Source organism: Pteropus vampyrus, unplaced genomic scaffold (assembly GCF_000151845.1).
Source record: "Pteropus vampyrus isolate Shadow unplaced genomic scaffold, Pvam_2.0 Scaffold2, whole genome shotgun sequence".
In the NCBI taxonomy this organism is placed as follows: Eukaryota; Metazoa; Chordata; class Mammalia; order Chiroptera; family Pteropodidae; genus Pteropus; species Pteropus vampyrus.
In genome coordinates, this window is record NW_011888783.1 from 29944049 (window position 1) to 29959628 (window position 15580).

The window sequence follows — 15580 nt, forward strand, 5'->3', positions numbered from 1 at the left end:
CTCCTCCTCCTCCTCTTCTTCTTCTTCTTCTTCTTCTTCTTCTTCTTCTTCTTCTTCTTCTTCTTCTTCTGCTTCTTCTTCTTCTTCTTCCTCACAAATATATTTTAAAACATTTAAGATAGGGCATACTTCTGCACTTCTCAAGGTAACATGGGACAAGTTATGGATAGGAATTAGGTCTTTAATAGAACTCTTCATTCAGGTGAAGGGTTGTGGGGAGGAGAGCCAGCAGGAAAGAGAATATAGTCCCACTGCACTGGTCCTGTTTGCTTTTCAAATTTAAATCCTCACATTGCTGCATTGGAAACTTTGTTTTTCTTTTTTATAGCATTTCAGTTTTAAAGAATTAAAAAAAAAAAAAAACCCTCAATCTAAATATTTAACTAGCCAAGGAGGAAACAGTCTTTTATTCTCAGCTATATGCAGCTTTGTTTTTATCTGGGTTAGTGTGAGTGCCATGTAAATATCACATAAAAATTTGACTTGGTTTTCTTTACTTTGAAGATTGACAGGGGCTCCTTTAATTAATCTTGCTCTCTCTTTCATGTTCTATATTCAAATATTGAAATACAGTATTTTTATACATATATAAGATTGTGTTTGCATTTATTTAATTTATGCTTCTTTTTTTAATGCATGTAGCCTTGAATGTTTGTTCTTCTTTTTTTTTCTTCACATCATTACTCTGGTACTGCTTGATGTAACTTGATTAGCTCCCTCCCCAGTCATGATTGGTAATTAAAATAGGCATTAAAATTAGTCACTTAGCAATTTTGCTGTTCAATTGGCAATTAAATTACTTAATTGCAATTAAAGTCCTAATTTTAATTGGCAAAATGATAGATGTAGATTTAAGATAATATGTATAAATACTTTAATAAGTGTCTATATAAGGATTACTTAATTACTCAACTTCAAGTTTATGCTGTTAACTTTAGAACTTTTAAGTGAGCAATGAAATTTATATTACATCTATTCAAAGGATATGATAATTAGATTTATTACTTATCACTATAAGGGTCCTTGCTATAAGTTACTTTTGTAATGTTAAAATTGTAGGCTTGATAATTGCAGAATTATGAATAGAAAAGGCATACATGTCTTTGTTGTCATATATTAGTGCTGTATCTTTATTTTTTATTAAATTTAGAGGTTCCTACCCATCAGTTAGTCTGAGGAAAAAAAATCAAAAGTAGTTACTTTGTTGTTAAAGGTAAAACAAAACTAGCCAGCTAAGATATACACATAAAAACTGTTGCAACGTGTATATATTTTATCTACTTAAAGAAAATGCTATATAACACTGTGATGCTTACTGATGTTAATAGTTACTTTTAAATTTTCATGTGTCCTGGATGTTTTCTTGGCATGTAGCAATTTATTTTCAGAATCTTTAAAATGTCTTTGGATTTTGTACATTGTAATGATCCCCATGTTTACTGAAATTAACAATGAAATCTAAGACCAAAGTTACCCTTCTTTGCTTAATCAAAAAGAATTGTTACAGAAGAAAATATTAGTGGTTGCCAGGGGCCGGGAGGAGGGGAAAATAAAGTTATTGTTTCATGGGTATAGAGTTATTGTTTAAGGGGTATAGAGTTTCAGTTTTATAAGATGAAGAATTATGAGGATGGATGGCTAACTGTATTTAACACCACTGAACTATACACTTAAAATGGTTAAGGTGGTAAAAATTATATTATGATTATCTTACCACGAAATAAACTAGTAAGTGCTTAATTTAAAAGCAAATATTTAGGAGATGATTACAGAGAGTCAAGCAGTAGAGAAAAGATGAAGGATTTTTATTATGCAAAATACTTTTTGAGTGGCATGAGGTTTTACCATATGTTCAGTTTTATAATTTTAATTTAAAAGTAGACGCTTCTAGAAAAAAAATTATGTTTTCTTCTGCACGTCTTTACACATTTCTAGAACTGAGTTCTGAATTGAAGCAAGAATTTTTAAAATCTGCGTTAAGTGGGTTTTGGTGAAAAATGGGCTGAGTAAAATAAAGTAAAATCCACAGCAACCCCAAATGTGAATATCAGCTACACAATTGACTTGTTCTCTAAGCATCCTATAGGAAAGAAACAAAGTTATCAGTTTATTAATATTCTATGAATGCAAATGAAACGGCAAAAGCAAAAAACCAAAAACCTTCGATATTAAGAAAAGATTTTGTATTTTCAGAAACAGATTTTTTTCAAAGTGAAAAAAATTTTTACTACTACAGTAAAACTTCCTGCCAAATGGCAACAAATGCCATAAATATGTTTGTGCAAATATAACTTAAAATATATCTCATTTTAATGCTTAAAATAGGTACTATTAAGTAATTTTAGTATGAAATTCTACAGTTACAGAGAATCTTTATTCTTACAACATAAAAATTATGCATGTTTACCATATCTGAACTGTACGGGCTACTCTGAGTTCATTTTGGGAGACTAGTGAAGTAAATCCATAAAAGGCCCTTTTCCATGCATTAAGAAAGAAAATCCTATGAGATTACATTCATGTTTGCTTTCTAAATTATACCGAAAGCTCGATTTTATTAAGTATAATCTGCCTAGCCATGCATAAAGTAAAATACTTTGGTTTAGATATGAATGTATGCATTATATTGATTTTTTTATAAAGATATTTTTCCATATATATGCCGGTATGTTCTGCTTAATATTGGTTACTATGATAAAAGATGATAGTAACATTGCTTTCCTAAATGCTTTTCTGAGGTCATCTAATAGTAGTATATATTGATAGTGATAATAATTTTTAAATTTATTTTAGTTGGTTTCAAAAAAAGCAGCTACTTATGGATAGGGCCAATTTTCACTCTCATTTATTTTAAATTGTTAATAAAATAGACCACCATTTTGGGGTAACTTTATACATTTATACATGGCAGTAATTTAAAGTTATATTAGATTCTGGGCCCTAAAAAAATTATTGTCATTTTAATTGAGTTACAAGATAGTTTATATTCAAAAATTTATTTATGTTCAAGAATCTTGAAGGATTGCAGTCATATAAATGCAGAATTTCAATTTCTTTTAGCCTAAAGCATCATTTTAATATTTTCTAAAATTGTTCAAGTCTACATTTTGATTCCATTATATGTGTAATTAAGCCCCTATGCACAAAAGCATTCTCTTATGTACTAGCAACTACACCCACAGGAATCCTCTTCTAAACTATAATTTATTTAAACATGTAATCATAGGATTTTAAAACGTGCTTTCATTTTCCCAAACCGTACACCAATTTGAGCTGCTTGGTGATAAAATGAGAGATTTTATCAACATTTTGATATTTTTCAACTTGTGACCTAACAGTAAGTTAAACATGAGCAGGAAGAAATAAAGAAAATCTCTTGTGAACCTAATTCCATGTGTTAAACTGTTTCCCTTTCCCAGAAAAATAGAAGAGACTCAAAGATTTGTAGTTGTTTATGAATTCCACCACAATATTGAATATTTGGGCCTGCAGCATGCTCTCCTCTGGCTTAGCCTAAATAGTAAATAGCTAGGGTTGTGTGCGTGTGCGTGTGCGTGTGCGTGTGCGTACGTGTGTGTGTGTGTGTGTGTGTGTGTGTGTGTGTGTGTGTGGTGTTATCCTCTCCCACGTTGTGGAGTCAGGCCCCCTACTGACAGGATCAGTCAATTACAAACATGGGCGGTTCTACTGAGACTTTGTTCCATCAGAATCTGGTGGAGACACAAGGGTATGGAGTTTTGAGTGTGGTCCTTCTTGTACACTTTCTGTTGCCTGTGCTGGATCCTCTCCACGCCAAGCACATCCGAACCCTATCCAAAATGCCAATCTCAAAAGTAGCTTATCCAATAATTGGTTTAAATGAATTTATCGGTCTTGCATCCGGAGTGTCTCTTCCTAAGAAGTAACTCTTACCAGGAACTAGAAGAGGAATTTGAAGAGGAGAGAGGGAACTCATACGAATTGTAGGGCAGTAGGGAAAAAGTCCACCTTTTCTCTCATTTTAATGTTATATATAATCACTCCATTTCTAGTTAAAAATAATTATTATAAGCTGCTGTGGTAACTGCCTCTCCATCTTGGGTGCATTAAGATTTGGACAAAGGCTGTGTTATCAAGAGGCCAGACTCGACAGTTTGCTGTTGTAGAATAACGCATCACAGTATGTCTTCCTTGGAACTCCTTTTAAGAACTCCAGAACACTTTTCCATACTCGTACAAATTTCTCAAGTTGTGCCCAGAGTCAACCGAGGCTAAAGCCAAGGTTTTTGTTTGTTTTGTTTGATTATTTTTAATGGCAATAAGGGAAGAGGGGCGTGTGGGGGAAATTGATCTACTTAGATGTGCCTATTTTGTGTATGGAGGGTAATGGTTACAACCTTAAAGTTCTCCCGGCCCCCGCTTTCCTAGGAATATATTAAAAACTAATAACTGCCACCCCAGCGTGGCTGCGCTTGAATTTCCGACTGCCTGAAAATAGCTGCCGGGAGCCTGGCCCTCCGCTGGGATCAAGGAAAGCTCCCCCTGGCCGCGCCCCGCTGGCGGAAGGGGAAGGGATCCCGGGAGGGCGCCACCGAGCTAGAGCTACTGCTATTTTGGGCCCAGCCGAGCGGGTGCGTCAATGCTTGCGCCCCTGCGTCACCGCCACCCCCACCCCTTTCCTTCTCCCCTGCTCTCCAAACTCTCACTTTTTCCCTTTCGTTCGCGTGGAATCGCTTCTGCCCACGGCTCTCTGACGCTACAGAGCTCATGCTAATAAGCTATTCTTCGCACTCCTCCCCTAACCCCCCTACTCACACACCCTCACCCGCCACCACAACTCCCCCCCAACGCGCGCGCGCGCGCGCGCGCACACACACACACACACACACACACACACACACACACACATAGAGGCGCGCACACACTTCCTGGTTTTATTTTTTCTCGCGTCCGCTAGGGCACGCTGAGCCGCGGAGGCGGCAGCAGCAGCAGCAGCAGCGGCAGTCGCAACATCTGGGGGAAACTTAAGGTGGTCACGCAGGTTTTCCCGAAGCTGCCGCGCAGAGGAACTTGTGGCTTCCCGGGCAGCAGCAGGGCAACTGATGTCTACGCCTCTCCTGCCACTGGGGAACAGGAGGCGGCGGGGAGCGGAAAGAGGCGGGGTTGTTGATTAGAGTTGAGCTCTTCGGTCCGTGGATAGTTCCACCGCGCTTTCAGCTTTTACAGGATGGGGGTGGGGAGGTTGTCAAAGGCGCCCCGGTGGCCTGGAAGCGAGCCCCGCTGTGGGAGGCGAGGAGGCTGGAACTCTGCGGGCAGAGAGAGGAGACGCCCCTGAACCCTCCCTCCCCTCTTCCCCGCCTCTCCCAGCCCCAAGGGAGAAGCCCTCAGAGACCCTCCCAGCTCAGGCCGTGGCACCGGCAAGGGGGTCCGCTCCTGAGAGAAGCAGCGTTTCCTTTGCTAGAAAGCTCCTCTCGCCCTCAGCGTGGCGGGTGGATTGACTTGCCAAGCGGAATGTGCGGCTACTCGCAGGGCAGCGGGCGTGCGGCACGCTCCCACAGCCCGCCAGGGCCGATCTCCTGGTAGGGCTGGACGCTCACACTTGATGCTCACCTGAGCTACTCTACCTTCTTCTCCTCATGTTTTGTCTTCAGTTGGAGGCTATGAGAGCCCTTGTGCTTCAGAAGAGGGTCGACTTATTTCCCTAAAACTCGTGGGAGGATAGGAGTTAGTGGTGGGCACAGAGGAGTGTCGAAAGTATTAGAGTTGGCAAAAGGTGAAATTAGATAACCTTTCTGCAGAAGGCGCACCTGTTGCCGACTGCTTGGCTGCATTGTCTGCAAAAGAAAAGTGGATGACACCTCACTTTGACTTTTGGGGTCCCATAAGGGCTGGATTGTTGCCTAACCCCTCCCGTTCCCTCTCCTCCCTTCCCCTCGCACCACGTTTTCCCTCGCACGTGAGCACTGAAAGGAAAGGAACACAGAAAATAGCCCCTGCCCATTGCCTTCCACCTTGGACTGTGTGTGTGTGTGTGTGTGTGTGTGTGTGTGTGTGTACGAGGGAGGGAGGGGGAGAGAGAGAGAGAGAAGAGAGAGAGAATATGAATATGCAGGTGACGGCGGCCAGGGACAGGGAAAGGGAGAAGAGGGGAATGCTGCACGGATCTAGGGAAATCCCAACCCGACTGCCTGAGCCCTCTGAGTATCTCATGTCATGGGACTTCTGTACGCGCTTCCGCTAATGGGGGTGACGACTGTGGGTGGGTGAGGTTAGGGCGCTGCCAGGCACACCCCATCCCGTGCGATTCTAGGTGCTGGCTACCTGGCTTACCACAGGGTTCCCTGCGCTCTGGCTTTTGTTGCACCCTCCCCCACGTGTGAGCGGTTGGGCGGAGCGGTGGCTAGGGAGATTGGGGGAGGTGGGTGAGATGTTGCGGCTCTGTGAGCTGAGAGGACCTAACTGGAGAGGTCACACTTCTTTCGGAAAAAAAAAAAAAAAAGAAGAAGAAGAAGAAGAAGAAAAGAAAACCAAGCTGACTACCAAGGTGAACCCAGAATGGTTCCCACCTTAAAATCGGCCCTGCTCGTGACGTCAGGTCGGAAATATACCAAAGCGAGCGCCGGCCAGGAGTCTGGGGAGCGCGGCAGCGCAGTGATTGGGCGGCGGGCCGCTGACGCGCGCTGACGCGCGGAGACTTTAGGTGCATGTTGGCAGCAGCAGTGCGAGCCACATAAACAAAGGCACATTGGCGGCCAGGGCCAGTCCGCCCGGCGGCTCGTTCACGGCTCCGCAGTCCCGCTCGCCAGCCCAGCCGGCCGGCCGCCTTCCCCTGCTCCTTTCCGGCTCTCGGCCTCTGGGATCTCTTCGTCCCTCTCGCCCGCCCCTCCCTGACCCTGAACCCGGGCATCCAGAGGGAACTACACTTCGGCCGAGTTGAATGAATGAAGAGAGACGCTGTGAACTCCTAAGTGAGTAGGTGCATCCCGTGCAGCTTGCCTTCTTCTCTTTCTTCTTCTCCTTCTCCTTCTCCTTCTCCTTCTTCTCCTTCTCTTTCTTCTTCTTCTTCTTCTTCTTCTTCTTCGTCTTCTTCTTCTTCGTCTTCTTCGTCTTCTTCTTCTTTCTTTCTTCTTTTGCACATCTCTTCTTTCCACATGTGTGGTACAGGTTCTCTGGAAGTGGGAGCCAGAGGCGCGGAGCGCGAGTGGGGCCAGAGGATGGGGAGTAGGTGCGCGCAGCTACAGAGGGCATTTGTCGGAACTCCAGCTTTGGCACTAGCAGGGAGCTGGCTCCCAACCCAGGCTTCCAGGCTCCTCATTGGTAGACATGGAAAAGAGACTTGCATAGTTCGGGGAGCTGTGGACCTGCCCGCGGAAATGTGCACAAAGTTTGCTCTTAGTGAGGAATTGATTGTGGCCTTTGGACATGGAGACTCCAAGTTCTGTGCCTAAGAGGGGCCTGGACGGTGCCCACAAAGTAACAAGGGAAGAGAAAGTTCTTCAGTTTACGTGTTGCTTGGGAACTGTGTCATAGCGGCTGGCCAGCATGCCAGTGCTTCCTGGGTATTGTTGAGTAAGGGGTGTGTGTGTCTATGGGGGGCGGGGGTGTAGAGTGTCCTGTTACTAAGTTGTCTGAAATTTCTGGTTTTGACTATGCTGTGCTTGTGTATGTGAGTGTGTCAGGAGAAACAGAGACAGAGACAGAGAGAATATGTAGAGTACAATTATGAAGCTGTGAAGTTACCACGGGGTTAATATCCAGCACAAGCATGTCTCTCAAGGGTGGTGGTGGTCAAGAGTCCCCTTTCTTTCTACTTTTTTTGATAACTTCCCTCCCCCATGAAGCAAGATTATTCTGGCGGGGGGTGGGGGGGGGAGTGTCGATGAGAACAGAAGTAGATGTTTAGCTTCTTTTTTGATTAGCAATAAGATTGTCTATACTCTTGAATACCTTCCAAGTGGGAACACCTGAAAATTACTAGGACACAAGAATGCCTTGTTCCAGCAAGACAGACTGTGGAAGGCTGTATAGGGAAGCTTTCTATGATGGAAAGCTCTTCTAACATTGGTGCCAATACCAGATAAGCAGCATTGCCTTCCATTTGCGATTGACATAAGATGCTCCTGGAAAAGTAGGGTCCCCTATTCCTACCTCTTGGCCATTAAAGATGTTGAAAGACAGGTTTTCTGCAAAAGTGAATGCCAGTTCACCTGCATCCCCAATCCCAGTGCTCTATCAGAAGCTCTTAAGAAAGCCTGATGCTTTTATTCAGATTGCCTTCAGGGCTGCCCAGGCCTTTCTAACATTTCATAACACAGGGATAGAGGCAGAGATTGTTTTCTTATTTTATATTATTAACTTCACTTTTTTTCTCCCTCCCAAAAGAAAAGCCAATTGCACCATGGAAAAAATTCAGAGAAAGTTCCAATGCTGTATTTTATTAAACTCTAGTTTCTTCTTATTTGGGTTTGAATTAAACTAAAATGGAAGTGACATTCCCCTCCCACCACCCCCATACACTCTAGCAAAGGGGCCAATTTATTACATCTAAGTATTAAATAAGTACATAGAATACCTTTGCTTCTTCAGAAACCCATCTCTGCAAGGATTTACACAGTGCAATGGGTGGCATTTTCTGTTGTTTTCGGCCATCTCTTTTATACATTCATTTTAACTGCTAAGTTTGGTGAAGGCTACACACAAATTTCCAAAGAAACAATCACGGAGGGCATAGAAGGGCCTGCCTGGTTGGTCTACAGATGCCTGTCGGAGTCTGTCCAGAAAGTCACTCTGAAGCTTTCTGTGTCTGTATTTCAGGGAGGAGATTTGACAGGCTGGACTCCTCTTTGCTTTTCTAAAAATCTTGGGAACTTTGTCCTTCATTGAATTACGACACTGTCCACCTTTAATTTCTTTGAAAACGCCTGTAACTCGGCTGAAGGTTAGTGCAACTTTATTTCTTTCTTTCCCTCACCCCCCGCCGCCCCCCCCCCTGCCCCCGGGAGTTCCCTAAACCTCAAGACTCAGGGCAATGCAATCTTCCTCAGCAAACCCTGTAACTTAAGGTTGTCCCGACCCATCGCCTTGGGGAACAACTTTCTCATTGTGCAATTCAACTTCATTTCTAGAATGAGCTTGCTGAACCCGAGCTTCAGAGGAAAGGCTCATTTGAGCGGGATTGTCCGTGAAAGGGGGTAAAGGGGGAGGTTTTTGGAAATATCTGAGAATGAAGACTTTCAATAGCCTTCTAGCTCTGGGTCTTTATTTAATCAGACTTTCCATGTCCTGCACTGTTTTGCTCTGCAGCATTCGCTCTCTCCGCCCTTCCTCTCGCGCCCCTATAATGCTCTGTAATCGCTGCGGGCTGCCGGTGTAGCTCCAGGTGTACCCGAGCCGGGAGAAAGTGTTCAGTTGACCAGGCTGAGTGTATATTACCCTGTTTCATTTCCAGCCATGCCTTGTGTTCAGGCGCAGTATGGGTCCTCGCCTCAAGGAGCCAGCCCCGCTTCTCAGAGCTACAGTTACCACTCTTCGGGAGAATACAGCTCCGATTTCTTAACTCCAGAGTTTGTCAAGTTTAGCATGGACCTCACCAACACTGAAATCACTGCCACCACTTCTCTCCCCAGCTTCAGTACCTTTATGGACAACTACAGCACAGGCTACGACGTCAAGCCACCTTGCTTGTACCAAATGCCCCTGTCCGGACAGCAGTCCTCCATTAAGGTAGAAGACATTCAGATGCACAACTACCAGCAACACAGCCACCTGCCCCCCCAGTCGGAGGAGATGATGCCGCACTCCGGGTCGGTTTACTACAAGCCCTCCTCGCCCCCGACGCCCACCACCCCGGGCTTCCAGGTGCAGCACAGCCCCATGTGGGACGACCCAGGCTCCCTCCACAACTTCCACCAGAACTACGTGGCCACCACGCACATGATCGAGCAGAGGAAAACGCCCGTCTCCCGCCTGTCCCTCTTCTCCTTTAAGCAGTCACCCCCCGGCACTCCCGTGTCTAGCTGCCAGATGCGCTTCGACGGGCCCCTGCACGTCCCCATGAACCCGGAGCCAGCGGGCAGCCACCACGTGGTGGACGGGCAGACCTTCGCTGTGCCCAACCCCATCCGAAAGCCCGCGTCCATGGGCTTCCCGGGCCTGCAGATCGGCCACGCATCGCAGCTGCTCGACACGCAGGTGCCCTCGCCGCCGTCGCGGGGTTCCCCCTCCAACGAGGGGCTGTGCGCCGTGTGCGGTGACAACGCGGCCTGCCAGCACTACGGAGTGCGCACCTGTGAGGGCTGCAAAGGTTTCTTTAAGGTGAGCAAGGACGGGGGCGGAGGAGGCAGGTAGGGGCCCCCTAGTGCCCGGAGCCTCGGCGAGCGCATTCTGCCTGGGCGCAGGCAGCGCAGCCCCAGCTCGGCCCAGAGAGTCCAACTCCCAGGGTCCGTAGAAGTTGCCCTGCAGCCGCCCACGGGCAGCGGTGGGAGCATCCAGGTGTCTGAGAAAGGGAGGTAGGAAGACCTGGAGACCCGGGGTCGCCCCCGCCCCCCGCCCGCCACGCCGCAGCAGACCCGGCAGGCTCCCGCCCCAAGTTGCTGGAGCCGAGTTGGAAGAGGGTCATTTGCATGTGCTCGGAGCTGTCTTCTCTGTTCAGATTGAAATTGGTTAGGACAGAGAACCGTGTCTGAGCTAACCAAGTGGAACAGAATTCCCTATGGTCAAATTAAGTGATCTCTTTATTTCGCCATCCTGATTGAATAATCTTATCATTTTAAATAGAGAAGGTCTCCAAGGAATGTAAATAATATGAATGCCCACGGATTTGTATTTACTGAGCGTCTCCTTCTCCTTCTCTTGGCATATAAAACACAGCAAGGAGCGGCAAGGTTAGCTCAAATGTTAACGCTATCAATTTTCTTCTGTAACATGCCCTGGGGGAGGAAAAAGAAAAAGAAAAGAAAAAAAAAAAAGGAAAAGAAAAAAAAAAAAGAGTTCTGTGTATGTGTTTGTTTGTGAGAAGGGAGTGTAGACCCCAACCGTTCAGAAATTCTCTCTGAGTTCCCTGGGTTGCTGGATTTTCAAGAGAAAAATAATTTTCGGCTTCTATTGTCTCCTTTTGCAGCGCACGGTGCAAAAAAACGCGAAATACGTGTGTTTAGCAAATAAAAACTGCCCAGTGGACAAGCGGCGCCGGAATCGCTGTCAGTATTGTCGATTTCAGAAGTGCCTGGCTGTTGGGATGGTCAAAGAAGGTAGGTCTGGGAAAGCAACCGACTCTGCAATGTGTGTCTTTGGGAAACCGCTACTCCTACCCCAATCCCACTTTCCACTCCCAGAACCGGGGGCCTCCCACTCCCTCCAAACCACGTCCTGCCTCTATCCTGCCCTAGAGAAAGCCACCAGGCTTTTCTCGTCTTTAACTATACGACCCATTTGAAAGCAGACGTAAAACGACCCCTCATTTTTTATGCTTCTCGTCAATAAAGGCTTTACAAGTAGTGGGGCTTTGCGCCGCCTGGCCGGGCGCCCCGCGGCTGCGGCCTTCCCCGGGGAGGGGCCGGGACTGCAGCTGGGTCCCGCTTCCGGGAGCGATGCTAACCCGGCTCTTTCTTTGCAGTGGTTCGCACGGACAGTTTAAAAGGCAGGAGAGGTCGTTTACCCTCGAAACCGAAGAGCCCACAGGAGCCCTCTCCCCCCTCGCCCCCGGTGAGTCTGATCAGTGCCCTCGTCAGGGCCCATGTCGACTCCAACCCGGCTATGACCAGCCTGGACTATTCCAGGGTAAGAAGCTGGCGGGGGTATCATGTGGACAAACCCACAGATGGGCAGGACTCCCTCCCCACATCTATCAGTAACCCCCAGACTCAAGGGCGAAAGGAGGAAAGCAAGGCTATGGTTTCACAGCTCTGGGCAGAGCCACAGGAGACAGATCCACAGAGAGACTGTGTTGCTGGGGGTATGGAAATGAGGACAGGGCAGAGGAAGGAAGAGCTATTAGGCCACTGTGGTCAAATCTCTGCAAGCCCACCTCCCCACTACCACTGCACGCACATATACTCACACACTAATGCTTCTGATGCCAAAACCAGAGGTGGTGCAAAAGGCTCCCACTTGGGATTTTATCTCCAATCTTCCACAGACATGCTTTAATCCTCTTCCTCTCTGGCACTGTTAGGGTGGGGATGCCTGCTTGGGGGTCCGGGAAGGGAAAAAGAAAGGGCGTGACGAATGGCAGTGGAGTGAAGGATCAAGTGATCAGAGTCCTTTTTTACCCCAGCTGTGAGAAATGTATGGGTTTCAATTGGAGGAAGTATGTCGGGCAAACCTAGAAGTCACTGCAATTTTATTAAGATTTGCAAAGGGCGTCTCTACTTGAGATTCACTCTGAGGTTGGCATGAATACTAACGTGTCAATTGTTTTGTGGAGATAAGAGTGAATGTTTCTCAGGGCTGGATGGCACTGTATTTAGTCTGTATGGAAATGGTAATTTACATATTTAAAGCAGCGACCTCATAGCACCATCCCTAATTGAATTAATTGCCCCGGAACATCTAATTTCCTTACTGGTCAGAGAGAGATTTAATTGTTATAAAAACCTGGCTCCCCTACTAGAAACGGGGTTAGCAATTTCACGGGTTATATATTTTAGAGAACCTCATTAAGTGCTTTTTAAAATGAAATTCCAGTTCCAGGCGAACCCTGACTATCAGATGAGTGGAGATGACACCCAGCATATCCAACAATTCTATGATCTCCTGACTGGCTCCATGGAGATCATCAGGGGCTGGGCCGAGAAGATTCCTGGCTTCGCTGACCTGCCCAAAGCCGACCAGGACTTGCTTTTTGAATCAGCTTTCTTAGAACTGTTTGTGCTGCGATTAGCTTACAGGTAATAGAGGAGGCAATCAGGGAGGCTGGGAAAAGAGGAGAAGTGGAATCAGGAAAAGAAAACAAAGAGGAAAAAGGAAATAAAAGGGGGGAAAGAGAAAAGGACAGAATAGGAAATGAAAGAGCTTAAAAGGAAGGAGAGGATAGTAGACCAAAGGAGGAAAAGGGAAGGAGTCCAGAGGCCTCGGTTGAATGGAACGGAGGTGGGATAGGGGGCGTTCTTGATTGTTATGAAATTAAACCCTTTCAAGGTCCACTGGTCTACATTTTATTAACTCTTCGGTAATTAGGTACCTCTTAAATCCCTCATTTATTGCTCTTCGAGTAATTAGTTGTTTAGCTTTTCTCTCTCTCTTTTTCTCCCCCCTCTCTCTTTGGTATTAATTGCAGGTCCAACCCAGTGGAGGGTAAACTCATCTTTTGCAATGGGGTGGTCTTGCACAGGTTGCAATGTGTTCGTGGCTTTGGGGAATGGATTGATTCCATTGTTGAATTCTCATCCAACTTGCAGAATATGAACATTGACATTTCTGCCTTCTCCTGCATTGCTGCCCTGGCTATGGTCACAGGTCAGTACCACAGGCTCAAGAAACTTTTTCAGAACTGCCTACCAGGTTTTGTCCCGGTTTTCCCTTGCCACAAATTCTCCCTGGTCCTGCCAGCTAGCTAAATACTTGTGTATTCTCTTTTGTTTCTGATTGTTTTCTGCAGAGAGACACGGGCTGAAGGAACCCAAGAGAGTGGAAGAACTGCAAAACAAGATTGTAAATTGTCTCAAAGACCATGTGACTTTCAATAATGGGGGTTTGAACCGCCCCAACTATTTGTCCAAACTGTTGGGGAAGCTCCCAGAACTCCGTACCCTTTGCACACAGGGGCTACAGCGCATTTTCTACTTGAAACTGGAAGACTTGGTGCCACCGCCAGCAATAATTGACAAACTTTTTCTGGACACTTTACCTTTCTAAGACCTCCTCCCAAGCACTTCAAAGGAACTGGAAAGAAACCTAAAACTGTCCGGAGGGGCAAGTCACAAGGGCAGAGATATCTCCCAGAGCTCCCTCAGGTCTCGCCCGCCCCCACCCCTTCCATAACACCCCTAAACCCTTGATTCCTAAAGAAAAACAAAACAAACAAACAAAAAAAACTGTTGCTATTTCCTAACCTACAGGCAGAACCTGAAAGAGCATTTTGGCTCGGGGCACCCTGGATTTAGAACATGGACTACACACAATACAGTGGTATAAACTTTTTATTATCAGTTTAAAAATCAGTTTAATGTTCAGAAGAAAGATTCCTAATGTATGATGGGAAATGTTCGGCCACGTTTGGTAGTTGCAGTTAAGACAAATGTAACACACACACATACACACACATACACACACATACACACACACCATAAGGGGACCCACAGGTATTGCCCTTTAAAAGACTTCAAAGTTTTCTGCTGTAAGGAAAGCTGTAATATATAGTAAAACTAAATGTTGCGTGGGTGGCATGAGTTGAAGAAGGCAAAGGCTTGTAAATTTACCCAATGCAGTTTGGCTTTTTAAATTATTTTGTGCCTATTTATGAATAAATATTACAAATTCTAAAAGATAAGTGTGTTTGCGCAAAAAATAAATAAATAAATAAATAAAAATAACTAAACAAAAAAGGGACCAGCATGTTGATTCTAGGTTGAAAATGTTATAGGCACTTGCTACTTCAGTAATGTCTATATTATATAAATAGTATTTCAGACACTATGTAGTCTGTTAGATTTTATAAAGATTGGTAGTTACCTGAGCTTAAACATTTTCTCAATTGTAAAATAGGTGGGCACAAGTATTACACATCAGAAAATCCTGACAAAAAAGGGACACATAGTGTTTGTAACACCGTCCAACATTCCTTGTTTGTAAGTGTTGTATGTACCGTTGATGTTGATAAAAGAAAATTTATATCTTGATTATTTTGTTGTCTAAAGCTAAACAAAACTTGCATGCAGCAGCTTTTGACTGTTTCCAGAGTGCTTATAATATACATAACTCCCTGGAAATTACTGAGCACTTTGAATTTTTTTGTTTTGTTTTTTTTTAATGTCTAAAATTGTCAGTTAATATATTATTTTATGTTTGAGTAAGAATTTTAATATTGCCATATTCTGTAGTATTTTTCTTTGTATATTTCCAGTATGGCACATGATATGAGTCACTGCCTTTTTTTATGGTGTATGACAGTTAGAGATGCTGATTTTTCTTTTCTGATAAATTCTTTCTTTGAGAAAGACAATTTTAATGTTTACAACAATAAACTATGTAAATGAACAGAATTTTGTCTTCTTTCTGGGTCAGGAAAAAATGATGACTAAACAGCAATATACAATAGACAGAGTTTGGGATTGATTTGGGATAAGTCACTTATTCAACATCTAAGTTTCAAGCTGACAGCTTAGATCTATTCTGGCAAAAGTAACTGGGAAATTGAACTAATTTCCAGAGAATTCAGTATAATATTTTCTCTTAACCAGAATTTTTCAGTGTGGCAACCTACATTTATCAGAATCATTTGAAAATATCTCAATTTTCCTTTAACTTTGCTAGGAAGTGCAGCTTTCAGAAGAGAAATTCAGGAGACTGAACAGCTTTTGAACTTTTGCAAGATCTAAAGTCCTGTCAAGATTTTGTCTTGCACAATGTGTAGAAAGTCCTTTTTTAAAACTTAAGTCAGCAG

The 15580-nt window shown here is 44.6% G+C and overlaps 1 protein-coding gene across 7 annotated transcripts; it reads left to right on the plus strand.

Annotated features, from left to right (window-relative positions):
* Window positions 1-4858: 4858 nt before the first annotated feature.
* Window positions 4859-15179, plus strand: NR4A2 (nuclear receptor subfamily 4 group A member 2). Of its 7 annotated transcripts, none has more exons than XM_011359209.2 (8): window positions 6654-6947; window positions 8794-8917; window positions 9428-10293; window positions 11099-11228; window positions 11594-11757; window positions 12664-12866; window positions 13256-13434; window positions 13577-15179. In XM_011359209.2, the coding sequence occupies exons 3-8, from the start codon at window positions 9430-9432 to the stop codon at window positions 13831-13833; spliced, it is 1797 nt and encodes a 598-aa protein (XP_011357511.1). In that variant the 5' UTR covers window positions 6654-6947; window positions 8794-8917; window positions 9428-9429; the 3' UTR covers window positions 13834-15179. The 7 variants fall into 7 exon arrangements, 6 of the variants coding, with proteins under 6 accessions (XP_011357507.1, XP_011357511.1, XP_011357519.1 ...); XM_011359225.2 differs by having other exon boundaries at window positions 6712-6947; window positions 9606-10293; window positions 13577-14475; XM_023530070.1 differs by having other exon boundaries at window positions 6712-6951; window positions 13577-14251.
* The last annotated feature ends 401 nt before the right edge of the window (window positions 15180-15580 follow it).